General features: G+C 45.9%; 1 protein-coding gene across 7 annotated transcripts in view; it reads right to left on the bottom strand.

Annotated features, from left to right (window-relative positions):
- Positions 1-27,219, bottom strand: part of gramd1ba (GRAM domain containing 1Ba) — a 325,749-nt gene that overhangs the window by 185,889 nt on the left and 112,641 nt on the right. For 3 of the 7 annotated variants that reach the window (XM_039764173.1, XM_039764174.1, XM_039764175.1), the window contains exon 1: positions 5,763-5,841. The exons of 3 other annotated variants lie outside the window; for them this stretch is intronic. Coding sequence is in view for 1 of the 4 variants with exons in the window: in XM_039764178.1 (XP_039620112.1) it covers positions 5,763-5,818 (56 nt within the window). In the remaining 3 variants the exon portion in view is untranslated. Of the gene's footprint in view, positions 1-5,762; positions 5,889-27,219 lie in introns of those variants that run through there. One more of the 7 variants, XM_039764178.1, reaches the window with a different exon arrangement.

Here is a 27,219-nt window from a genome sequence, read left to right as displayed (position 1 = left end):
GGGGGCCAGTCAATGGTATCAACTCCTTCATCCTCCAGGAACTGCCTGCATCTTCTCGCCACATGAGGCCGGGCATTGCCATGCACCTGGAGGAAATCCCAGGAGCCAGGGTGGGTGTGTCTGAATCCTGAAATGTGCATAAATCACCCAGAGGAGCCTCTATGTGTCTCTAGGAATGAGGACTCCAAATAGCCTGCATGGATGCCAAGCAATGCACCGCACCATTAGAACTTCATGCCAGTAGCACATCAGGGCAGTGAAATGCTATGGACTGGGATGCTTCCCCATCTCAGGACAGGGGGTTTGAAGGGAAGGTCGTGGAGAAGTTTAGCAGATTTCAAATTCTCGTCACGAATGACCTGAAATGGCCACAACACCTTTTGGCCATTATGAACATTTTATTTCTGCACACGTTTCAAGACAGGCCAGACAGCTCTATCTATGCTCACCATCTTCAGGTGCTCACAGAAGTGCCTCCTTACTGCATGGGAACAGCGCAGCCTGGGCTTAAAAGGGCACTACTAGGATGGTGAAGTGGGCAGACAGCATTTCCAGTACACACACATCTCACACTGCCTTTGAAAGGCTGACTGTTATTTGTTGATCAGTACATTTCATTGCACTCAGGATACGTGATAGTGAGGACTGCTTAAACTACACTCTTACAATAAAAGGTGCCTGAGAGGTTCTTCAGAGTGACGGCAAAACAGCCATCTAGTGAAGGTTCCAGAGGTAATCTAGATTTATTTTGATTTCTAACAAGTCCCGTAAATAGCTATGAATGGATAGTAACTGATTTGTGAAACAGCACTGGGTTCCCGATTTTAAGTGACCTCTCCCTGGATACACTAGCACAAGGTTTCTTGATCTGTTGTATCCTGCTAGGCTGCCTACAATACATTAAAGACGTCTGTTATGTCCGCATATAAGGAACCTTTTCAAAGCTCAATGCACATCATATGCAAAGAACCTTTCAGAGAACGAGCTGAATCTTTATCAAGCAAGGGCACTACGAAGAGCCACACAACCCAGTAAAGTGCCACCTTAGAACTAATACTTCATCAAAGTGAATAAGCATCTCAGCCTCCCTGAAGGGTCATGTTTCTTTTCTGTCCATCAAGACCTTTGTCACATGCGCCACACGACACTGCAATGGTTTTTAATCAACTAGCTATAAGGTTACTGAACAACCACTCAAAAGGGCAGATGGGTAAGCTCTTCTGGAGTTGTATTTACAGTAATGTCACTAGCCAGTGGGCAACATGCAAGGAAGACTGACAGAAATGAAAATTGTGCTCTCAGCCTTACAAGTCTCTGGCATTCTCTTTCAGCGCATTGTGCCTGACTGTCCTGGAATAGGCTCCGCCTCCCCATGACCCTGAGAACTGGATCAATCCAGTTAAGTAAACGGATAAACGGCTCTACAGGAGAGTGTAAAGCCACCCGATCACCAGGTGAAGAATAGCAGACCCTCCATAAACAACAAAGGTGACAAAGCGGTTCTTCAGAGAGATACAACAGGGGAGCCATTTGTGGCGCCCAAAGGTTTGTTTAATTAGATCTGTGACAAGTTCCCAAAATAACCACAAAGAGGTGAGAACAGACTTGTAAAATACCAGCACTCTTGCTCTATACAGTCACACAGAAGAAGTTCGGGTCTGTTACACCCTCGCCAGGCCATGGCATATTTGGGGACCTTTCCAATAATTTTCACTTGTAGCCTTCAAACACATAATCTTAATGCCTTGGCGGCAGTTGGTGGTAAATCTCATCATGTAAGGTAACGTTCTCCATGACTCAGTCCAATTAGTCCACGACTCACCTCGACAAACTCAAACTTGTTTCAATGAGGGGTCTCCTCTCGTTTGTCAAACTGCGTATGCCTCTGTGGATGAGATATTGGAACAGCTAAACTACTACCTAAACAAAACGGGCTCGACGGACTGAACGGCCTTCTCTCGTTGGTCAGATTTGTGAGGTTTCTTAAGGTTTATCCAGAAGTACAATGCATAGAATGCAGCAATGGGGAATAAGGAACAATGCAGGCTGTGGACCTCAAAAAGCAGGGAAGCTCGTCTGTCTGATGTCTCGTGTTTTATTTAGATAGATAGATAGATAGATAGATAGATAGATAGATAGATAGATAGATAGATAGATAGATAGATAGATAGATAGATAGATAGATAATGTGGTGGATGGCCGGGGCCCATGCCAGGCCAGGACGCCCAAAGTCTGGAAGGACCGGGGGAAAGACAGTTTCTTCTCTGGTCCGATAGAGGGCAGTCCTCTTGGTTTCCAGCGGGGCCAAAGGTTATGAGCATGGGTGCTCAACCCTGTTTGAACCTGTGGCCACCGCCAGGGGGCACATGGACCTTTCCAGGACCTTACTTGGTCATGCTTCCACCACACCTGGAATTGTGGCCAGAAGAAGCTTGTTAGGCACCTGGAGTCCATCCAAGTGCCCTATAAAAATGAGCCACCTCACTCCACAAGGCCAGAGTCAGGAGGAGGGGACAAAGCCTGAATAGGAGTGGAGGGAGAAGGACTGGCAGCAAGAAGGGACTGAATGGTGTTGATGTGTTGCATTGTGGTTACTGGCATTGTAAACTGTAAATAAACGTGTGGAGTGTGGCAAAACTTGTCTCCTGCCTGTCCGTGCCTGGGTTAGGGTGGTGGCACGCCCCCTAGTGGCTCACATTAGATAGATAGATAGATAGATAGATAGATAGATAGATAGATAGATAGATAGATAGATAGATAGATAGATAGATAGATCTTTATTTGTCCCCAGAGTGAAACTTGGCTTTTTATAGAAGCTCTTTAAATAAATAAATACATAAACAGGTAGATAAGTAAGTAAGTAAATAAAAATACATGCATGCTTTGGTCTGAACACACATCAGAATGACTAAAAAGCAAGAAAATAAAATAAAAAAAAAAAACTTCAAACTTGGCAGTGCCAGTCCCAGTAAGGTGTTATGCAGATGTATTGTCATTGGTATAAAGAAGCCCCCCATTGTGTTTCATGACACTCTTCTGCTCAGTAATTTGATGACTGCAAGTCCTCCGTGTTTGTGTGTCACAGAGAGCATGTGCAGCGTTGTTCTTAATGGCTGTCAGTTTTATTTTAATTCTCTTCTCCTCTACAACCTCTAGGGGGTCCAGAATGTGCCCCATTACTGAGCCTGCCCTTTTAATTAGCTTGCTGATCCGGTGGTCCTCTCAGGAAGTGACGTCACCAGCCCAGCACACCACGGAGTGCCCATCACGGAGTACTAGAAGATGTTATGGATGCCACTTCCCACATTAAAAGAGCGCAGTCTCCTAAGAGTAACAAGCCTGCTCTGCCCTTCTTTCTCAAGCTCCTCTGTGTTCCAAGACCAGTCCAACCTGTTTCTGAGGTGGACCCCCAAGTACTTGTAGAGGTCGACCACCTCTACATCCACACCTTGAACAGTGGCCGGACATTGAAACTCTTGGGTGCCGTGAAAGTCAACAGCCAGTTCTGCGGTTTTCCTGATGTTAAATTGCAGACAAGACCCCCCTCTGTGTCATCCCCCTTATCAATATCCCCCATAAGTGAGAATTTCCACAAGTGACGTGACCTGCTGTTACATTTAGAGTCAGAGGTGTAGGAAGTAAAGAGAAATCAAGGCCGGCCTGTTACTTGTGGTGCTGCAGTGTTGCTCACATTAATGATAGAATGGAAAAAAAGAAACGAGTGACAAGACAGGGGCTGAAGGCGTCACGCCTTTTAACCCTTTGCACTGCACCGACTGTGCCAGGCAGGTCAGTAAAAGGGTAACACGACTGGGTTGCTAAAGGTGACATGCCCAGCGATTTTTAGGTGTGACGATTGACATGGTCCGGCGACTCAGCACAGTCAGCAAGCCTGACATACCCAACAACTAGAAGTCACGCGACGGGACCTTGGCTTAAGGTAGACTACAACACATTAAAGATGTCAATGTTATCTGCATATTAGGAAGCTTTTCAAAGCCCAAGGACCAAATTTCATATGCAAGAGAAACCTTCCCAGAATTAAACGGCTCTTTGTCAGGCGGTGGCTCCACAAGGAACCTCCCACAAGCCAACAGTAAAGTGCCAATATAGACCTTCTGTTTTTGTTTTGTTTTTTTAAGAGCGTCGGGTCATGACAGCCAACATTCCCAAGTAATCTGAGCTTTGGAAGGACAAAATGAAAGTCTGATGAAAGTGATGCGGCACGGCCTGAAATTTGCAGAAATCGACAGTCATTACTTGGTTGAAAAAAACGGTCGTCATCTGCAATTTAACAGACTGATCAGGAATGGGAAAAAGATGGCAGGGGGACTTGAGGCCGCAGCTCTGGTGGCAAACAGCAGTCAGCATTTGACGGAAAAAAAATCATGGAGATTCTTCCTCTCTCTTTTAGTTTGATTTTATTTAGGAAATAAAAGGTAGAAGCAGGTTAAAACATAAAAAAAAAAAAGAATGAATGGACAAATGCTGGCATTTGAACTCATTTTATTAGGACCTGGAAGAAGATCTGATTAAATCCATTTTTTTTTTTTTTTAAACCCACTTAATGTATTTATGGGGTGCCCGTCCTCAGGGCATGATCCAAAACAGACTGGGCACTAGTACTCGGGGGGCGCACACACACACCTCAAGCCAGTTAACACACCAAGTCCAAAATATGCAAAGACTTTTCAAAGTCCCCGTAATCCAAAGCTGTCGAGCAGATTAGTGCAGGCCCATTCAGGAGACACCAGCTCCACCATGGCGTCCTGTCATTAGGATGATTTATCGGGATTACACTGAACTAAAGGGAACTGCCATTGTTTCACAAGCGGGCTGCTCACAACATCAACTTGAAAATGAATCGGAGGGTTATGGAATCGGACAGGTGCGGAGGCTTGGAAACTCAAGCTGGCCGATTGTCTGGCCGCATCCAGCTGTCCTCCTCTAGGACTCCAACCCCGGCTAGAATGACCGGGCTGCCAGCCAGCCAACCAACCCCCAAAGCAAAAGCCCTACAGGTGCCAGGCAACAGGTGTAAAAGAAACACCAACGGGCAGACAGATGGGTGACCTCCAAACGGCCATGTCTCGCTGCCTTCGCGACGCAAACAGTCAGTTAAATGCAATTTATTCTTATATCTTACATATTGCGTTACACAAGCTCAAAACACATACACACACAATAGAGATGTTCTTGAGGTTAACAGATTTAAAAAACGAAGAAATGAAGTCACAGTAAGATGAGACACCTGAGAAGATAGAATTACAGCTTAGTTTACTGTCTGCACGTTATTAACACATACGTAGCGATCGCTCAATATTTTTTTTTTAAAAGCACGTAGATCGTAAAAATCAAAACACAAACAAATCTGGCAAGCTGACATCTATCCATCCACATATCTCTTCAAATTTCTGGTACTGCTAGAATCAACTCTGGACGGGATGCCATAGAACAAGAATCTAAAAGTGAAGCTGCGAAGCAACGCTAGACTAATGAAGGTTTAAAGAAAAGAGGTAATTCAACCGAAAAAAAGGTCTGTGATGTTTACATTGATTGCAACTTTGGTTTCAAGGCTCTCGGATCACCTCGAGACATAACGAACCCACCCTAGTGCAAGACCTGAGTGGGTGAGAGGAAGGTCGATTAATCGGTTAATCGCGTCTCCGCAAAACCAGCCAATTCTTTCAACAGGATGCATTAAAATAGAACAGCAAAGCGGAGCGAGATGGGGTGGGTGACAAAAGTTCATAGTCACGTACCTTTGTGCCGTGCTCACAGCCGCGAGGCTCCCCGTGTTGATCCCGTGTACTCCCATATATGCTTCATATCCAGCATGAAGTATTTAGTTCACTTTAGTTGTTCTCTCTCCAGTTAACAGATTTCCTTATGAGAAGCGCCGCCGCCGGCAACGGACAATTGTGACAATGACTTAGAGGGTGGATTTTAGCTTTATCGATTTAAATTTGGTGTCTCTTTGCCTTAGTTTTAAGATTCATTTAAAGTTATCCGATGTTTAAAAGTTTATTAATAACTTTATAGTTCTTGTATCACATATATCTGTTTTAAAATAGCCAATAACCCTATATTTATGTAAACACTTCCCCTATATTTAAGCTTGGTCTCGTCCTCATGTCGGCTCACCGCTTTCTTTCTGATTGACGCGCAGCTCTTCCAATTGATTGCGAGATTTTGTACGCCTAGCGAACCACTGCTGAACGATAGGCGGGCTTTAATGTCCCGTTAAGTTTTCGTCGATGTAATCAGTCCACTTGCCAAAAAAAAAAGTCAACATCAACTGTTTGACAAGACGCGGCGCAGCAAAGTCCGCCCCCAAGGAGGTCACGTCTTACGGCGTGGAAGGTCACTGACACCAATCAGGAACGAGGTGTAATCTGGATTTCTGGATTTGATTTGAATACATGCCGGCTTACATCCTGTCTAAGCCGTTATATGTGTAATTAGGGTAACACCAAACAACAATGTAGTCATTAGGCACAAATCATTCCTACTTGTGAAACCCGTAGCGAGCGGTAACAGACTTGTGTGAAGCCTCCTCCTCCTCCTTTTCAGAACTTAGCTCAGGAATGACATTACAATGAACTGTTCGGGAACCGCCGTGTTTACGCAATTGTTGCATTTTTATCGGGGAGTGTGATAAGGCTTGGAATAAAATTAGCAACAGGAATGCAGATGCTCAGACGTAATAGTTTCGCAAGTACCGAGGCACAAACACGAACCGAAATTGGGGCTCCTCTAAACTTCGATCACTGTCTGCATGGAGTGGGCATCATTTCAAGGAGGTCAGGTGAGTCTCCTCTATGTACCCCACAGCCCAAAGCCATCTAGCTGATCCAAAAGATGCCAAACATGGTGTCTGAGACAAACTGGCATCTCATCAAGCGTTGGTCCCAGCTTTGCGCCACATTTAACTTTTATTCTACTTATTTTTTTTTTAAGAAAGTCAAAAAGAAGACAACGTGTCGAAACAAGAAGCAGGCTAAACCCACACGGAGACCCTCCAAACCCATCCCGTCTCCCATCCCATACCAAGACATAACATATTAGTATTCAACAAAATCCACTGACGCTATTGAACACATCATCCAGTGATATTACTGGAATCGTCAGGTGTTTCGGGTCTTCCAACATCATACATCCTCATCCAGGTGACCCACCTGGGGATGATCAAACACCAGCTTGTGTCCAGTTGGCACGCTAGTTACTTGGACTCCAACTCTCTCCACTCTTGAGACACTTCAGTGGAGATGGCTCTCCTCCTCTTCCTCTTCTCACCTCCTACTATACCCCGAAAACTGAGGGCTTTGATTAGGGAGCAGGAAACAAAGCCCTCACTGCCAACCTCCACAGGGAGGCACCTGGCACTCCATCCTACTTTTGCTGTCCTGTGAAATTTAGTGAACTGCCCCCTAGAGGCATCTTCCAGACATTTTTCCACACAGGACCCTCAGCCCCAAATCACTGTTTGTTTGGTGACTTCAGACAAGATAATAATGTCTGGTCACAGGTTGGTGACAGCAGAGTGGCTGGAAAACTTCAGCTGTCTGAGGTCCACCAGCAACAGCCAATCTCTTGCTGAGACCACCCGTGGACATTTTCAGTGTGTTTTTTGTCTGCCATCTCGCTCTGACAGAAGCAATCATCTGCTCAGTGGTGAGGAATGTTGGTTGTGGTAAATCCTGCACTGTTAGCTTCAGCAACTGCCTTCAAGACTTGGTCGCGTCACCTTCTGTTACATCCTTCACCAAATGCTTTGGAGCAGCTGCTCACGATGTGTTCCAAGGTGCCTCACTTGGGGGCAGACTGGAGACTCTGTTTAACCCCTTATTATGCAGGATCAATGGAGTGACTCAAGTCAAGTCGGGGAGCATGCACTGGTACAATGAGTTGCCACACCCACTACACAATGAAACAACTCAGGATCCCAGTTGGCAACTCCCCAGGCAGACATGTGGTCCAGTTCCACCCTCCAAAAATGACCCTCTGTCTGCTGCAGCCAAGTGTTACGTGGGCAACCCCTTGGCCTGGTCCAGCCACTCGGATCCCCAACAATGAGGATCTTATGAGCTGGATCACGAAATGCGCCACATGGCCATAGTGCCATACCTGATGCTCCCTCACAATGGAGCCTCATTCGGGACTCCATGAACCACACAATGTCAAACCAGCACCTGACCTGGAAGTGGTTGTGAGACATGGACACTATCCAGTGACCTCAGATGAAGACTGGATCCTTTTGGTACTGTGTCACTTCGGAGAATCCTTGGGTACCACTGGTTTGACTTTCCCGGAGTTTGCATGTTCTCCCCATGTCTGCGTGGGTTTTCTCCGGGTGCTCCGGTTTCCTCCCACAGTCCGAAGACATGCAAGTTAGGTGCATTGGCGATCCTAAATTGTCCCTAGTGTGTGCTTGGTGTGTGGCTATGTGTGTGTGCCCTACGGTGGGCTGGCACCCTGCCTTGCACCCGATGTTGGCTGGGAATGGCTTCAGAAGACCCCCGTGACCCTGTGTTAGGATACAGAGGGTTGAGTAATGACTGACTGCTGTCTACCTGGAACTGCTCCCTCTGGTGTGCAGGTTGGGCACTGCGGATCTTCAAGAGGAGAGAGCCATAGTTCAAATTGAAACCTGTGCATTGCCGCTTTGGCGTCTTCCTGTTGTTTGTAATGGTAGATTCCCACCAGCTGTCAGATTCCCACCAGGCTCAGATGATCGTGCGTCAGTGACCAAGGGGACACCCACTCTCCCATTCTGACACCCCCCATGGATCACAAAGACACTTAACATGGGAAGACGTGGCTCATGACCCCTCAAATGCTTTGACCAGAAGAAGAAGAAGAAGAGACCACCATCTCTACTGCCAGTGGATGAAAAGAGCACTGCAATGGTACTATCTGTGAACTGAAAATAAAACTGAAAGGCTGATCTGAGGACATCATAATGAGAGAAAGAAACAACCAACGTCCAGGAGGGTGAGGTGGCCAAGACAGAGGGCCCACCAAATAAGACGCAGAGAAATCACGAGGACACTGAAGGTAAACAGGCGCAGGCTTCTCTCCTCCGATGACAATGACTTGTTATGAACGTGGCATTTCAAAAAGAAGCAGACCGTTGTTAGAGCCGAGCTTTACGGCCCGGGCCCAGATTATGGAAATGAAGCTTCACATGGCTTTTTCTTACTTATTTATTTTCCATTTTGGTTGAGTGGTCTTTTCCAGCACAAAATTCTAAGAAAAGCCTTTTTGTGTTTCAACTGAGACATCGGCCTGGGTGTTCATGGAGTGGTAAACAGCAACTTCAAATAAAAATGGGGCTGAAACGGCACTTTGTGGGCCTATAAACAGCTGCTCATTCTGGCCAGGGTCCACTCCAAATGAAAAGAGTCCTGCGCTGTGTTCTCAGACAGGAAAGGCAGAAGACCGAGTCAAACAGAATGAGAACATACAATTTAAAATTCAGCTTACTGTTAACTGCACAACAAACACACAGACATACGCCGGAAACTGAAAGTGCTGCTCTATGATGCACAGAGAGAGAGAGAGATAGATAGAGAAAGACACTATATAATAGATAGATGTGAAGGGAACTATATCAAACAGATAGATAGATAGATAGATAGATAGATAGATAGATAGATAGATAGATAGATAGATAGATAGATGTGAAAGGCACTATATCAGATAGATAGATAGATAGATAGATAGATAGATAGATAGATAGATAGATAGATAGATAGATGTGAAAGGCACTATATCAGATAGATAGATAGATAGATAGATAGATAGATAGATAGATAGATAGATAGATGTGAAAGGCACTATATCAGTTAGATAGATAGATAGATAGATAGATAGATAGATAGATAGATAGATAGATAGATGTGAAAGGCACTATATCAGATAGATAGATAGATAGATAGATAGATAGATAGATAGATAGATAGATGTGAAAGGCACTATATCAGATAGATAGATAGATAGATAGATAGATAGATAGATAGATAGATAGATAGATAGATAGATAGATAGATACATTTAAATAAAAGTTGTTTCAAATATTACAAACAAACACCTCATGTACAAAGTCCCTTCACCAGTTAGTGACCGATTTGCCCTTTTCAATAGAACACACTGCTCTCCTGAGCCACCATAACTCACAGAGGGCCTCCATGTCATTAATGAGGCAGTAATACGTAAACTACAGCTGCAGCTCGCACTTCACTAATATTTTAAACAGACGTAGTACATCAATATTTTTTTAATCATCTATTCATCTATGTGCATAGATACATATTTATGAAAGGCACTATATAATAGACTGACAGACAAACAGATAGATAGATGTTAAAGGCACTATATAATCGATAGATATGAAAGGAACTAAATAAGGATAGACAGATAGATGTGAAAGACCCTATATATCTTATATAGATAGCTCTGTCTGTGTGTCTCCATCTGTCTGTCTGCTGACGTGTCTCTGTCTGTATGTCATTATGTCCCTGTGTGTGTCTCTATTTATCTGCCTGTCTGTGTAGAGGTGTCACTGGGGCACAGAGGTGTGGTGCTTGTGTGCCTCTCTCTGTCTGGCTGTCTGTCTGTAGGTCCTTCTGCATGTCTCTGTCTGTTTCTTAGTATGTCTTTACGTGTGTTTCACAACAGCACATAGGTGTGTGTGTGTGTGTGTGTGTGTGTGTGCAGCGCTCTCTCTCTGCATGGATCTCCATCTGCCTCCCCAGGGTCTGTGTGTCTCGGTCTGTCTGTCTGTGTCTGTGTGTGTGTGCAGGTCTTCCTCTGTCTCTGTCTATTTCTGTCTGCTCCCCTGTTGATCTTTCTGTCTGTCCGTTTTTAACATGTCTCTCCCTCCAGGTCTCAGAAGAGCACAGTAGTGTGTGTCTCCCTCCAGGTCCTCATGTGTACGGCTCCGAGGAGCACAGGGCTGTGTACACACGTGTGTGTGTGTGTGTGTGTATCTCCGTGTGGAAGCCTGAGCCGCCTCTCTGCTGTTATTTTCAGTCTGGAGAAGCTATAAATAGCACCAGCGAGTGCAGTGAGGCTCTGCCAGCTCTCCACAGCAGCGTCACCCCCACAGATGATAATGAGGAGTCCACGGAGCACATAAAGAACGAGTCTTTGTGAACATCACGACTAATAAAACAAAAGAGTAAGACCCTCAGTGGCAGTGGGACTACAGGGGTCAACTTTTGAAACTCCCTGAGGCTAAGGATGGGAACTGCGCTGTCGAGTGTGAGTGGCACAGCGCCCCACCACTCCAGAAACCTGGGTTCTATTCCACTTTGTATGTAGGTGAACTGGCTGGGCATCCGTGTCCCTCCCAGGACAGGCTACAAGAAATGGGGAGGTGGGGCATAACAGAAGGCTGGTTATCATTTCATTGCTCATTTGGATTCCATCCATCCATTTTCCAACCCACTATATCCTAACTAGAGGGTCTGCTGGAGCCAATCCCAGTCAGCACAGGGCACAAGGCAGGAAACAAACCCCAGGCAGGGTGCCAGCCCACGGCAGGGTGTGCACATACTCACACACCAAGCACACACTAGGGACAATTTAGAATCGCCAATGCACCTAACCTGCATGTCTTTGGACTGTGGGAGGAAATCAGAGCACCAGGAGAAAACCCACACAGACACCGGGAGAACATGCAAACTCCATTCAGGGAGGACCCGGGAAGAAAACCCGGGTCTCCTAACTGCGAGGCAGCAGCGCTTCCCACTGCGCCACGTTTCGCCTCATTTGGATTCCTTGTTTTTAATTCCGTTTGTTTTTGTTTGAATTTTTTCCAATCTTTTATTCACCACCGGGGGGTGCTGATGCTTGACTCCTTTGACAGACTCCCTAGTGTCAGGCAGAGATGGCCTGGCAGCAAATGACAGGTTCATGGAAAGACAAAAATGAGAGAGGAAGAGACATGGAGGGAGGCAGAAGAGTGAGGCAACAGGCAGTGCCCAAGTCACAAAGAAATGGAAAGAGAAGCAAGCAAGAGAAACGAGCAACAGAAGAGGAAGGCGCCACACTCCTTCATTCTGTGTGCAATGCCGGTGCCCGCTGACAGGAATTTTTAATGTCATCCCATTCTCTCTCTTGCTCTTGTATTCTAAATATTGCACTCCATTTGGCACCTTTTGGCCACGTTCTTACCTGCCAGACTTGCTTCCAGGCTGCCTGCCCAGTTTTGCCTGACTGGAGCACAAAACCCAAGAAGCAAACGTTAAACTCAAGGCTGAGAAATGGAGGGAGGCACAAAGAAATGGAAAGAGAAGAAAGAAAGTGAAACAAGCAAAAGAAGAAGAAGGCCCCACACTCCTTCAGTCTATGTGCCATGCAGGTGCCATCTGTGCCCGCTGACAGGAATATAAAGGTCAACACTCTCTCTCTCTCCCTTTCTCACTTGCGCTCTAATATTCTAAATATGGCACTTCCTTTGGCACCTCTTGGTCACGCTCTTATCTGCCAGATTTGCTCCCAGGCCGTGAAACCCAAGACACAAACATTAAGCCCAAGGCATCCTGCAAGCTGTGGGGTGGCTGTGTGGCACTGAGGGGAGGCGGAGCATGTTTTGAGTGGCACATCACTGTACATGCCATGAGCCGTCTGTGGTGACCACAGTCAAATCCACCTGTCAGATACTGTAACTCTAACTGAGCTCTTGAATAAATCCTAGCCGGCTACCGGAAGAACATGCAGACCTGGCACAGGTGGCGACTGGGCCAGTAATCCAATCCGTGGCTCTAGAAGTGTGTGGCAGGTCCCCCCACCTATGCTACCCATGATAGTAAAGTGCTGCAGATTCTAAATGAAGAATGAGAAATCCACAATGAAGACTGTGAAAGAAGAAGACTTGTATATATAAAATTGCACACTTCTCTCAAGAGCCACCATGATACATCAATTCATCCATCCAGCCATCTTTCTAAGATGCCAATCCCATGGCACAGGACAGATGGAGCGTATACCAGCAAGCGTCACACTCGGTGCCCTCCATTTAATAAATCCCTTATCCACTGACCCTTGATGGGGTGCCAGACCATTTCATGTTCGACCAGTGCAATCCACAGAATTCATGCTGGGTGACATCCTTGGAAGAAAAATCCACAAAGACACAGGAAGAACACATGAGCCCAATACACACAATGCCCGGACATTCTGTGGAGACCATGTGCCAGTGGCACTAATCACTGTGCCACCATTCTGGACCCACCTGATAGCCACGTTAACCATTACAGTGCTGTAAAGCTGGCTGCACTACCAGGAGTCAACTACGGATAGCACGATGCCAGTCCAATGCTGGGCACAATCTCTCAGTCTGGGCCAGCCAAAACAAACAAACAAACAAACAAACTCTGGGACGTGCCAGGAAGCCAGAAAAGCATGTTTAGTATGTGTGAGCGGGGCAGCGCTTTGAAGATGCCCACGCTTGGCCAGCCAAGTGCAACAGGCTGCTGTGATACACACACCCAACCTATCAGTGTCATATACAGCTGATACTGAGAGAATAAAGCTGGGCACACAACTGTAAGCTGGCATTGGAGTTTGAAAGCTGTTAGCTTTGGCGTGCAGCATCTGGGCTCAGGGTTTATGCCATGGCTGACAAGCATTACCAGATTACTGATGACTTGGCTGGCATCCTTATCCAAAATGACTTACAACATCTGAGATGCACTTGGTTACATTTCTGACAAGTAGGTGAAGTGACTTGCTCAGGGTCACAAAGTGTCCATAGTGGGATTTCAACCCACAACCTCAGCCTTAAACACTATGCCACACTGCCCAAGATACCACCCACCAATGCTGATTAATGCCAAGTGGGTAGCAAAAAACATACCACACTACTTGGTAACTTGGTCTGTGTAGACACATTCCTATCTTAGCCAACTGGCATCTGTGTGCCTAATAAGGAACTCATAAAGAAAGTACGCACTGGCATCCTCCTGATGTCTTCCTGAATCGATTCTGTCATCTCTCCTCTAGCAACGTCAGCCATTGATGGACTTCAGTGATTCTAAAAAGTTTCTGAGTATTTAGAATGTTCTCTATTTCTGCTGTGGGAGGAGAACGGGCATCTCAGATGAGAAGGGCAAATATACATTACCTGGACTGGAGGCCAGAGTGACGGTGAAAGCAAATTGGCTGGCAGCCTGGAGAAATAACTGTGTCCGGCCGGCAGGAAATAATGGATGTCCGGCAGGACATCGGGAGTTGGTCCATTGCCTGTATACTAGGGGGCAGTGGTCCTCATGTGGGAACCCAGGCGGGACACCCACAAGGGATGCTTGAGAATTGGAGTGTGAAAGTGCAGCCCTGTGTATCAATAGAGGGCGCTGTTTTGGAACCTCCCTATGTTTCTTATGGCGTGGCACAGAAAACAATCCTGGGTGTGGCTTTAATAGGGAGCCCACTGGCACACCTGGACAAGTGACAGTCGGGAGGCAGCGGGCAACACTCAAGTAGAGGAGAGGAGCAGGGAGGATGGTGAGATTTGGGTTTGGTTTATTGTATACTTGTGGTCTGTTAGTGGGAAGAAGAGAATTAAAAGCCTTTACTTGATCCTAATAACGAGTGGTGCTTTACTGTGTCTGTGGTTTGGGACTCTCTGGTGCCTCCTTGTGGTCACATATAATAAAGGTGGCTTAAATATGATCAGATTTTCACAGAAATCCTAAACGTAGAGAATCCAATAAGACAAAAGACACAAAAACATTTGACTTGAGTATTTATTACTGAGGCAAAGATCTAACGGCACATATGCTACGTGGCCACAAGTTAGTGGACACCTGACCATCATGCCTATTTCAGCTTTGTCCAATGGTGGCGTATTTTCCATCAGTCCAGAAGACACTTGGCATTATGCACAGCGGTAGCAGAACTGGCCCACCATTTCATGAAGCTCCCACTACGCAGAAAGGCACCAGAGGCAGTTTGGAACTCCGTTGTGAGTGATGGCGCAGACGAGAGGTGATTTTTATGTGCTTCAGTGCTCAGTGGGAGTTTGTGTGAACCACCACATTGTGCTCCACAACACTTCCACTTCACAACAACGGCACTCACAGTTGACCAGGGAAGACCCAACAGAGCAGAGGTTTCATGAACTGAATCGTGTCAAAGGTGGCATCCTACGACAGTGCCACGTTTAAACTCACTGAGCTCTTCACTGTACTGTCCATTGAGGTGTCATGGCCACGTTCTTGAGTCGGTGGTGTTTGTGAATGTTTGCTTTCAGTAAGTGACGTGACCCTCCACCCTTCAGCTCGGAGGACTTCTCCCCCCACTGCTTCACCTTATGAATGCTGATGAGCATCCTGGCATGAACTGTAGCACTGAGGTCAGGGCTTTGACTCAGCCATTTCAAAGTATTATTATTGTTACTACTATTACTATTATTATTATTATCACATTTGTACACAATCTGCCTGACAATGGACTGGTGGAGTCACTTTGTGACCTTTTCCAGCAGATGATGGCAGTATGGCCCAGCCCCACAAACAATGTGGTGAAGATCACACTTTGACAGTGATGGTCCGACTGATGTTGTTTAAACAGGGAAGAACCTTCCACACCACATCATGGATTGAGACACCCAACTTGAATCTCCCCATTCTTTTTCACACACAGATATGTAGCATTGGATCATTTCCTTCAGTAAATAAATTAACACATGTAATGTTGTTGTTTTTTTTTCTTTACTGCATTCTCTTTATCTAGTTTTACCACTTATATAAAAACCTGATGACACTGTAGGTCAGATGTATGCAGAGACACTTCCACAGGGTCACCAAACGAGCTAGCACTGCAACATCACTGGTTTGGGAAAGGACACTCTAACTCTCTAAGCAAAACCACACGGACACCAGGAGACCACACAGACCACACGCAGTCAGAGAAGGAGTCGAGTCGTGAGTGGGCCTAATTCTGAACTGGAGCGTGCAGCGATGTGACGGACTGATCGCTTCTGGTAGCACTTTGGTAAGGCAGCACTCTTGTGTAACTTTATTTTGTTTTTTATTAAATTACAAAATGACAACAGAAAAGAGTTAAGTTTGAACGTTAAGAATTACATACACATCCAGTGTTATTAATACAGTACCTTTAAAAAGGGTGAGAAATGGTGAAACGCAGCTTACAATGTCACAGCAGATGATAATTAGATAGATAGATAGATAGATAGATAGATAGATAGATAGATAGATATGAGGGATATCCAGAAAAAAAGGTTACAACAGCTGTTAAAAATCGAAAAATGAATATATTTCAACCATATTTACAGGGTATGTTCCAAAATATGTGTTTATTTCTCAACATAATCGCCGTCAACTTCGATGCACTTCTTCAGCCTGGGCACCAGCTTTTTTATACCCTCGTCGAATACGCTCCGCTCCACCTCCGAAAGCCACTTCTCCACTGTCTCCTTCACCTCCTCATCGTTGGAAAAACGTTTCCCACCCAAGAATTCTTTCAGTTTGGTTTCCACAAGCTGACGATGGATCTCGGCTGCGGATTCGCGACGCAAAGTGAGGAACTTGATGACCGAACGAATCTCGCATCGGCGGTAGGTGGAGCAAACGGCCTCAGCAGAGGTTGACGAACTCGCTTGCTGTGATAACATTTCAAAACTGACTGACGCGGTCTCGGGCTTATTTTGACCGTTAGGAACCCCCTACACGCAGGTATGCCAATCTTCGAAAAAAAAAAAAATTCCCTGTACCCTCTAGGGCACTTGTAACCTTTTTTTCTGGATATCACTCGTAGATCTTTATTTGTCTCCCCCTTACAATGCCTCATGGCGGTATATCTTATTGCCCTTCGTTTTCCTGATTTTTATATATCGCCATAGCCACCTTCTATGGGGGTGCCATCCTGCTGTTGTGATGGCCATAACGTGCTGTACAAATCCCTATCAGCCAGCACAGCCCACTAAGACTCCATTCAGACTGCAGTTCAAAGTTGTTCAAGTCCGTTTGGCGGAGGAGTCAAATCCAATACGACCGCGTACTGAAATCTGTCCTGAATCTGTGAAATGAATAAAAATGAATTCTTTGAACAGATAGAGCCTAATAAATCAATATGAATCCCAGCTTCAGCTCTTTACGGTGAGAGTCGCTCCCGATGGCAAGTGCTTAAAGATGCTTTGAGTGGAATTGTCACTTTCATCAATGACAAATCCTTTGGCCAGACTCCTTAAGAAAAATACACATTTGGGGCGAGATATTACAGAAAAAAAAGTAGCAATCAGGCTAAATTGGCAAGCATTTTTGTTTAATTTTTCGCATTTCACACTTCTGTAATAAAGAGGTGATATTAATGTGATACAAGTGAAAGAACAGTTTTTTAATAAGCTGTTCCATGAACTAGAACATTTTGGAGTATCTCCCTATTTAAACTGCCAGTCTTCCAGGTAGCTTATAGTGATGGCAAATGCACTGTTATTAGTTTATTATGAAGCCACATTAACTGTAACCATACATATATTTATATTTAAACATAAATGGCCATATTTAGGAGCTTGAAATAACCCCAAAAGCATGATATAATTCCAAAAGGTAAATGTAATTACAGTATAATAATTAACTCTAGAGATTTGCCCATGATGGGGTGGCATGGTGGCGCAGTGGTAGCGCTGCTGCCTCGCAGTTAGGAGACCCGGGTTCGCTTCCCGGGTCCTCCCTGCATGGAGTTTGCATGTTCTCCCCGTGTCTGCGTGGGTTTCCTCTGGGTGCTCCGGTTTCCTCCCATAATCCAAAGACATGCAGGTTAGGTGGATTGGCGATTCTAAATTGGCCCTAGTGTGTGCTTGGTGTGTTTGTGTGTGTCCTGCGGTGGGTTGGCACCCTGCCTGGGATTGGTTCCTGTGTTGGCTGGGATTGGCTCCAGCAGACCCCCGTGACCCTGTATTAGGTTTCAGCGGGTTAGAAAATGGATGGATTTGCCCATGATCATATTTAACTATTTATATATAAACTAGCCGTGTTAGCCCATGCTGTGAAAAGACTGGGGTCCTAGAAACTATTGAAATCATCAGAAAAAAATTGAAATGTAGACATGTCGGGTAATTGAAAGGAACTACTCTGGGCGTCTCTCTACTAGGAGGTTTTGTTTTCCGATGTGCTTCCCTCGCTCAGGCCCAGTCTTAGGTATTATGGGGCCCTAGGCAAAAGGGGGGTCCAGGGGCCCCTTGAGGGAAAATTAGACCAAGGAGACGTTTTCTTGTAACGTACGCGGTCATCACCCTGTGTCCCTTTTTCGCCCGTTCGACCCATAGAGATCTTGACTCAAACCGCTCCGCTTTTATAGACAGCCGCCCACGCGGACACGCCCCCGCTGGCCCACGTGATTTAAACATGCGAGGAGAGGGGCGGGCCGGGGGGCTGGCCGCAGTCGATCCGGGGACCCCCGAACGCCGGGGCCCTGAGTGGTTACCCACATCTCCCATATCTAAACCCTCCCCTGGAATATCTTGTGAACACCCACTCCACAATACCCTGGACCTCAGACTAGATAGCAAGTTCAACTTCCAACTGGACAAAACATAGACAACACGGGAGTGGTTTAGGGACACCTCTGGGAACATCTTTAAGAGGCCTAGCAGGACCCTGGACTTCAACCCAATTGAACATCTCAGGAGAGACCTGAAAGTACAGTAGCTGTCCACCGATAGTCTTCACTCAACCTGACAGAGAAGAATGGCAGAAAATCCCCCAAATCCAGACGCGTGAAGTTTGACTTGAAGTCTCTTGGATGGAAGTGCTGCCATAGGGGCTTCAACTAAGTACTGAGTACTTATGTCAGCGGGACATTTCAGCTTTTTACTTTTAATAAATTAAAAAAAAAAAAATCTAATTAATTAAAAAAAAAATAAAATTGAAAATCCTGCTTTCGGTTTGTCATTCTGGAGCATTGAGTGTTGCTTGTTGAGGAGGAAAAAATGAAAAGACTTTAGCACAAGTTTGCAACACAACAAAACATGAATATGAGTTCTGAAGACCCTATCATTGAAGGTCCATGTCTTGAGAGTCCTGGGGCTTCCTGTCTTACTATATGGTTGTGAGACATGGACGCTATCCAGTGACCTGAGACGAAGACTGGACTCCTTTAGTGTCTCTTCAGAGAATCATTGGGTACCGCTGGTTTGACTTTGTGTTGCTCAAGGGGTTTCAAATGAGGCACATCACCTGCATTGTGAGGAGGCATCAGTTATGGCACTACGGCAATGTGGCACAATTCCCCGAGGGTTACCTGGCTTGTAGGATTCTCATTATTGAGGACCAGAGTGGCTGGACCAGGCCAAGGGGACGCCCACATAACACCTGACTACAGCAGATGGTCATTTCCGGAGGGTGGGACTGGACCGACTGGAGGGGGTTACCAACCAGGATCCTGGGCCGTTTCATCGTGTGGTGGGTGCATGCTCCCCAGCATGACCTGACCTGACCTATCATCCAGGCATACTTAACCCATTATAAGGCAGTGAGCGAGGGGGCTGCAGCCATTCCTGGCATCAACAGGAGCGAGGCAGGAATGCAGTGCTGGCCTTCTTAGCCCAGTTTTATTTCACTGAAGCAGGAGGACACAGCAAATCTCAAGGTGAAAATAAGAGGATTTCCGCAGGCGTTGGGAAAGCACAGAAAGGGAGCGAGAGGAGCAAACGCGTCACCGATGAATTACCAAGCCGTTCTCACGTGGGCGCCTCCATCGAGGGCAGCGGTCTTCAATTTCAATGACTGACAACTCAATTATAACAAATTACAGTCAGGGCTCACAGAAGGCCATTCACTGAAAAACAGCATATGGCCCTGGGCACTGTGTGTATTCCTGTATTGGAGGTGGGGTGCAACCTGCCCTGTTAATGTGGGGCTCACGTCCAAAATGGGAACAGGGTGACCACTAATAGAGACTGATATCAATGTGGTCTAATGATCTACTGTAGTTGGGGGTCTCTCTGCCAATTCTAAAAAGATAACCACAGTCAAGAGATTAAGACCCAAGTGACGGACCGGGCAGGAGTGAGTCCACCCAAATCCTGGACGCTGTCCTACACTGTGAAATGTCCAAGGAGGTCGTCACGGTCAGGCACACTGGGATGTTTCTTTTCCGAATGACCAGATTATGGAGAGTTTGCTGCTATGCCTGGCTCTGTCATCCTGTGATTTTATATCATGCTTCATACTGGACACCGTTCTGAAGTACCGGACAATCATTTCCAAATTTCTTTATCTGTACATTAGGGAAATAAACTGACTGGCACACTGACTTATAATGTGTAACAGTCAAGAACTGAATCCGTGACCCCGGGGTCCTATATAGCACCCTTCATACACAACCCCACCTTAAGGCAATTTAGAAGTTCAGTAATCTGAAACTAGGAAACCTTGAATTTTATAGTCCAACACTTAGCCACTAGGGGGCCACACTGCCCATCTGTCAGATAATGACAGTGCCCTGGTCAGAGTGACATGTGGAGTGAGCCATGGGACACTTACTCTTAGACCATGAGGTCCCATAGAGTATAAATGATATATTTTGTGATGGACAGCACCTATGGGCTGACATCCCTTCCGTGTTGGGTACTGGTCCATCGCCTAGCTGGGAGGCCAAAATGAAGAAAACACAGAACAATTCCTGCCTTTACCAAGAGTTTGGCAGAAGATGCCAACAAAACAAAGCCATGCCAGTAGGGATGATGCAAAGACCTTTACTCGGCCAGGAAGCCAATACAATGGAAGGTGGCAACTGAAAGTGGCTACAGTCTCGCCTGATACTCTAGATGGCAGCATCCCTGGGCTTCCCCACCCATATGGGTATCTGCAGGGCATGCTGGGAAGTGTAGTGCTGTGGAGCAGCCCTTTTGAGTTCCATTGGTGCCATCAGGGGGTGCTGTGGGGATTCATCATCCAAACTTATGGGGACTACTGCTTGACCCAGAAAATACATCCAACAGGCTATGACTGCCAGGTTCAGTTTTAAAAAGGAGCCGATCTGCTTTACCCAGGTAAGCTGGAGTTGGGTTCAAAGATGAATGAAGCTCACATGGGAGGGGTGGAGGAAGGAATAGGAGGATTGGGATTGTTATTGTGCTGGAGCTATTATTACAAAAAAGGCTTTGTTAGGGTAATTTATTGTGATAAACCTTTCCTTCGTGTTGCTGTGGTTGTGTCTGAGGTTTGGGGTGCTGTCACTCCCACTATATTTACATACCCATATTGTGGTGGACGGCCGGGATACCTCCATAGTGGAAGGACTCATGGAGAGGATATGCACAGAGCACTACCCCCACCCGGAGTGCTGGCAGCCCCCCTGGGTTGCAGAAGTGCCTCAGATTTCCACAGGGGCCTCATGGGAGTTGGAGTCAGGCAGAGCCCTGTTGGGTTCCGTGGGTGCTGCCAAGGGGTGCTGCAGGAGCTGTAGAGCCCTGCGATGTCAGGCTTCCGCAACACCCTGGGGTGCTTCCGGATCATGATGATGGGCTACCTGGAGTGCTCCCGAGTGCAGCATAAAAGAGACCACCTCACTCTATTCAAGGAGCCAGAGTCGGGAGGGAGAGGATGACGCTTGCTGGGAGGAATGGAGGTGGAAGACAGAGAGATGAAAAGAAAAGCACTGCTGTGTGCTGCGTCTATTATCGGTGCTTGCCTGTACTATACTGTGTTGTAGGAAACGATTGAAAAACATTTCCCACTAAAATAAAAGCCTGTGTGGGTGAAAGAACAAAATTTTGTTCTTTTGCCTGGCTGTCAGTGACCATATGACTTGTGGATATAAAACTGCTCCCGAATCTCCTGGTGTGAGTGCCAGTGGCCCAGTACCAATGGGAGGAGCGACAGAAGGGGCTGAGCAGGATGGCTGAAGTCTTTAATTGTCCCGTCTGCCTTTCTAAGACAGTCTGGGTGTTGTTTATGTCCTGAATAGAAGGCAGCTGGGTTCCTGTCATATTCTGTGTCACCTTCACCACCCACTGAGGCCGGCCTTTCATAGTGAACGTTTTTCAATGGCAGGTGCTGGACAATCATTTGTACATTACCTGAACTGTATTCTAGTAAGGTGAAGTGATTAATTCAGGGACATACAGAAAGTTAAGGTCAGGGACTAAATCTGTGGCCGTGTGTCTGTCTTCATTCCAGCTACATTACCGTCATCGCCATACGTGACTCATACAGAGGCACACTGGAGCCAGTGGTGGGAGTTAAACCAGCAGCCTTGTGTTTTAGAGTCCAGAGCCTTGGCCACTAGGGGGCGGCACTACGTCCTGACCATAAGAGACTAATGCTGTTGATCGCATATTTCAAAACCTGGAGCTCAAACAAGTGAAATGCTTTAGTCAGTGTAACATGAGGAGTCAGCTGTGGGAGATGTGTTCTGTGACCATATGGTCCTATATAGCGCCTTTCATAGTCAACAGTATCCCAAGGCACAGTACATTTACCCATGTACTCCTTTAACTGTATCCTAGAAAGATGAGTTGACTAATTCAGAAAGATACCAAGAGTTGGGTGTTTGGTTCTGAACAGTGGTTATATAATATAGTACCTTCCATAGCAAACGCCATCTCAAGGCACTTTACAGATCTACAATGGTTAGTTTCATATTTCTCCACATTGGAAATCGAGAGTGGTGGGAGTTAACCCAGCAATCGTGTGCTTTATAGCACAGTATATCAGCCACTAGGGGGCCTCACTACCTGCCTGCCACAAGTGACTAATACAGCTGATCCCACATCACTACACCTGGAGCTCTAAGGTGACTTGGGCTGAGTGACACTGGGATCAAGCTCTGTCATCGTGTGGTTCTATACGGCAGTTTTCACCATCCAAAGGCACTTACCCGAAAAAGGTGAATTAACTCCTACAAGTACCTAGAGCAAGTGACAGTCAGGGACTGAATCTGCAACTTTGTGGTACTGTATAGCACCTTTCATAGAAAGCCAACCCCAAGAAACTGTAGAGGTACACTGCAATCATTTGCATACTTCTTTAACTGCATCTTAGGTAGGCATAGTGGGCGTACGGGCAGTTAGAGCCAGGGGCCGAGTCTTGATCCTCGCACTTCTATATAGCACTATTCATGGAGTACACCAGTACAATCATTTATGAAGTCTCTAACTGGACCCAAGGAACGTGAATGGACTCACACAAGGACGTACAGCGAGTAACAGTCGGGGAATGAAATTGTCATTTTGTGGTTCTCTACAACAACAGCAACAACATTTATTTATATAGCACATTTTCATGCAAACAGTAGTTCAAAGTGCTTTACATAATGAAGAATAGAAAAATAAAAGACACAGTAAGAAAAATAAAATACGTCAACATTAATTAACATAGAATAAGAGTAAGGTCCAATGGCCAGGGTGGACAGAAAAAACAAAAAAAAACTCCAGACGGCCGGAGAAAAAAATAAAATCTGTAGGGATTCCAGACCATAAGACCACCCAGTCCCCTCTAAGGCAGTTTTTATAGAAAACCTCACCTCTGGGCACTTTGGAAGTAAAAGGGGACATACAGGGAGTCACTGTAATATCAGACACTGAATCTGTCACCTTCTGGTGGCATATAGTGCCTTTCATAATGAACTCTAATCCAAGGTCCAGTATAGTGTGGCCTATAGGGGGCGCTCCAGCTGCCCAAACCCGACACAGACAGACACCAGGTACAAGCTCCAAGCACAGCACACGTTTTTATTTAAAGTGGGAAACTCATTCCTTTAGTTTACTGCCTGGACAGCACAGTAAAGCCCGAGAAACAAAGCACATGGCACTTAGACTTTCTTTCTTTCTTTCTATATCCCCTATACTCATCCCTTCTTTCTTTGTTTCTTTCCCTCTACTAACCCCTACTTTTACTTTCATTTTTTGTGTTGTACTCTATTTAATACCCCTCCTTTTCTTTCTTTCTTTCTTTCTTTCTCTAAACTGCACTTTTCATATTAAATGTTACCCCTAATCAGTTCACTGGCTCAGCAGGGTTGTTGCCTTTTAATTTTTTGTCCCACTTGGGTCACAGGCAGGTGACGTGACGGATTCCTTAGCTGTGACCTCACTCTTAATGCCCAGCTTCTTCCACTAGGTGGCCATACTCGCACTAAACGCCACCAGGATGGTAACCCCAGCGTCTCCATCACACGTGTCAGCTGATCCTACTGGTGGAAGGATCCAGTGAGGAGCCCGTTTCCACAGCAACAAGCCCCCATTAGCAGCTGGTGTGTTTGGTCGACACGTGCTTATTAATTAACACCTCATTACCTACCCCCCAAAATACCAGCGGTCACGGTAATTAGGGCAGTTTTCACAAAAAGCGCCTGCCGTGCCTCTCTTCTTACTGAAGGCCTCGGCACAACCTACATGATGGATGGACGGATGGAGACTCGCCGAGCTGCTCACAAAATCACTAAGGACGTTTTCTTTTTTTCCTCCTCTTTGAAGAATGTTCCACAAAATCCACCAATGTGAACTGTAATCAAGTCTTCAAACATAGCAGATGGCTCGGTGTCAAAACGGCGACACGTAATGAAGGGAAAAAAATGAAAAAAAACACACACACTCACTGCTGCTGCTACTGCTTGATGTTTACAGGTATATTAATAGAACGATAAAACGACTCACTGAGAATATCACGTTAACGGGGGGGTGTATTGGACAGAGGGGTTGGATGGATAATCAGGTGAGCCAGAAACAGAAGAGAAGTGACGAGTGACAAAAGAGCAAAAGAAATGAAGTAAAGAGACGAGTAAAGAGAGATGAGAGAAGGAAAAGAAGGGAAAGGGGATGAGAAGAGCAAAAGAAGAGCAAGAGGAAAGATGAGAAGAGAAGAAATTAAAGGGGCAAGAGAAGTCAGAAAGTGTGAAGAGATAAGAGAAGAAAAGAAGAGAATAGCAAGAAAAATGAAGTGAAGAGACAAGATGAGAATGGGAGAAAAGGGCAAGAAAAGTGAAGAGACAAAACAATAAGAGACAAGAAGGGCAAAGGAAATAAAGTGAAGAAACGAGATGAGAAGAGAAATGGAGAAGAGCAACAGAAGAGACAAGATGGGGGGAGAAGAGAAAATACAAGATGAGAAGAGAAAGAGAGGAGTAAGAAAAGAGAAGAAAAGAGCAAAAAAATGAAGTGAATAAACAACATGAGAAGAGACATGACGAGGAGAGCAAGAGAAGAGAAGAAACAAGATGAGATGTGGAAGAGAACAGCAAGAGAAGTCAAGAAGTGTGAAGAGAATAGAGAAGAAGTGAAAAAAAGGAAAGAAGAGACAGGATGAGAAGAGGAAGAGAGAAGAAGGAAAAGTGAAGAGAAGAGCCAGACAGAGAGAAGAAACAAAAGGAGCAGGAGAAACGAAGGGAAGTGACATAACGAGAAGAGCCAGAGAAGTGAAGAGAAGAGCAAGTAAAAAGCAATGGGAAAAACTGAAGAGATAAAATGTGAAGAGCTAAAGAAATAAAGTGAAGAGATGAGCCAAGCGGAGAAGAAATGAAAGGAGCAAGAGAAGTGAAGTGAAGAAACAAGACAGGAAGAGCCACAATGAGAAGAGCAAGAGAAGTCAAGAAGTGTGAAATGAAGAGAGAAGATATGAAGAGAAGAAAAGTGAAGATGCCAAAGGAATGAAGTGAAGAGATGAGATGAGATGAGGAGAGAAGAAGAGAAAAGAAGAGATGCGATGAAAAGAGGAGGAGAGGAGCAAGAAAAGTGAAGAGCAAGAGAAGATGCAAGATGAGACAAGAAGATACAAGTTGAGATGAGAAGAGCAGGAAACTACAAGAGAGGAGAGAGGTGAAGAGGCGAAACAATAAGAGACAAAAGAAGAGAAGGGCAAGAGAAATGAAGTGAAGAAACGAGAAGAGAGGAGACAAGTGCAGAAGAGCAACAGAAGGGAAGAGACAAGATGAGAGGAGCAAGAAAAGTGAAAAGATTAGAAGAGATGGCAAATGGCAGCACATGGCAAGCAAAAAAGGAGATGAGAAGAGCGAGAGACATGAAGTGAAGAGCTGAAGTGAGACGAGACAAGATGAGAAGAGCAAGAGAAGTAGGGAGACACTGAAGGAAACAACTGCTGCTTGCTAATTGCAGGTATATTAATAGAACAATAAAAGGGCTCTCTGCGAACATCACGTAGCACCTGCAGATAAACAGGGTGACAGATGATGGAAGGATGGATAATGAGGCAAACCTCAAAGAGAAGAGATGAGACAAGGGTAGAGAAAATAAAATAAAAGAAGAGATGAGAAGAGGAGAGGAGACAAGACTCAGGATTTACTGCTAAAGCCGCAGGTGAAGAACACGACAGCCAGCAGGGTTCGGATTTGTCAAATTCCAAAGTGACGCCCCCCCAATCCTCCACCCCAACACTTCTGTGAGCTCAGCAGGGCACTGGAGCTCCTTGTTTGACGTTTCCCCCTTCTTCACACTGCACTAGAGCTCCTTCAGGTGACGCTTTCCCCTTACGTGTCACCTGAGGCGCTCCTCAAGGTCCTGTCAGGATGAGCTCAAATCTCAGGTACGCCCAAAGCCCAGGCACCAACTAAAGGGATACCCTCAAAGGCCATCCATAGGCCCCCACTCTCCTTACAAGGCCACCAAACTCATCTGCTTGCCAATGAACCGTCACCCTCCAGTAATGTTATTTCTAATTCTCTTTCCCACAGTGAGCAGGTAAGGGACGTCACGTTTAATGAGGGGTGTTGGTGAGGCAATCAGGGGGCGCTTACCCTGTGGTCTACGTGTTGATCGTAATGCCCCAGTGGCAGTGATGGAGACGCTGTTCTGTCCTTTGGATGAGACGTAAAACTGAGGGACGTCTTTTGAAGAGAGTAGGGTGTTCCCTAATGTCCTGGCTTAATTGCCCCCCACAGCCTGGTCATTCTGGCCCCTAACTATTATCTGTCTCTGATTGGTTAGCTGTCTCCCTCAGCCCTTCACCACCTAACAGCGCATGTGTGGAGAGTGCACTGGCACAAGAATGGCTGCCATCTCATCACCCAGATGGGTGGCACACATTGTTGGTGGTTCAAGTGGTCCCCCACTGTCTATCTAAAGTGCTATAACAGTGTAACTTATGACACCTGATCTCCGCGTCAGGGGTCCTGCCACCCCTAATTAGCAGATTCAATCCTCTATTGAGCCCCTTTGTTGTGGCCAACAGCAAGTGCTTCTTCCTCAGCCATTTTTGCTGAAGCTGAAAAGTCTTCATCTGTGATGAATCACCA

Source organism: Polypterus senegalus, chromosome 9, assembly GCF_016835505.1.
Source record: "Polypterus senegalus isolate Bchr_013 chromosome 9, ASM1683550v1, whole genome shotgun sequence".
Taxonomy (NCBI): Eukaryota; Metazoa; Chordata; class Cladistia; order Polypteriformes; family Polypteridae; genus Polypterus; species Polypterus senegalus.
The sequence above is the reverse complement of the archived record's forward strand: the minus strand, read 5'-3'. Positions and strand labels throughout refer to the sequence as shown.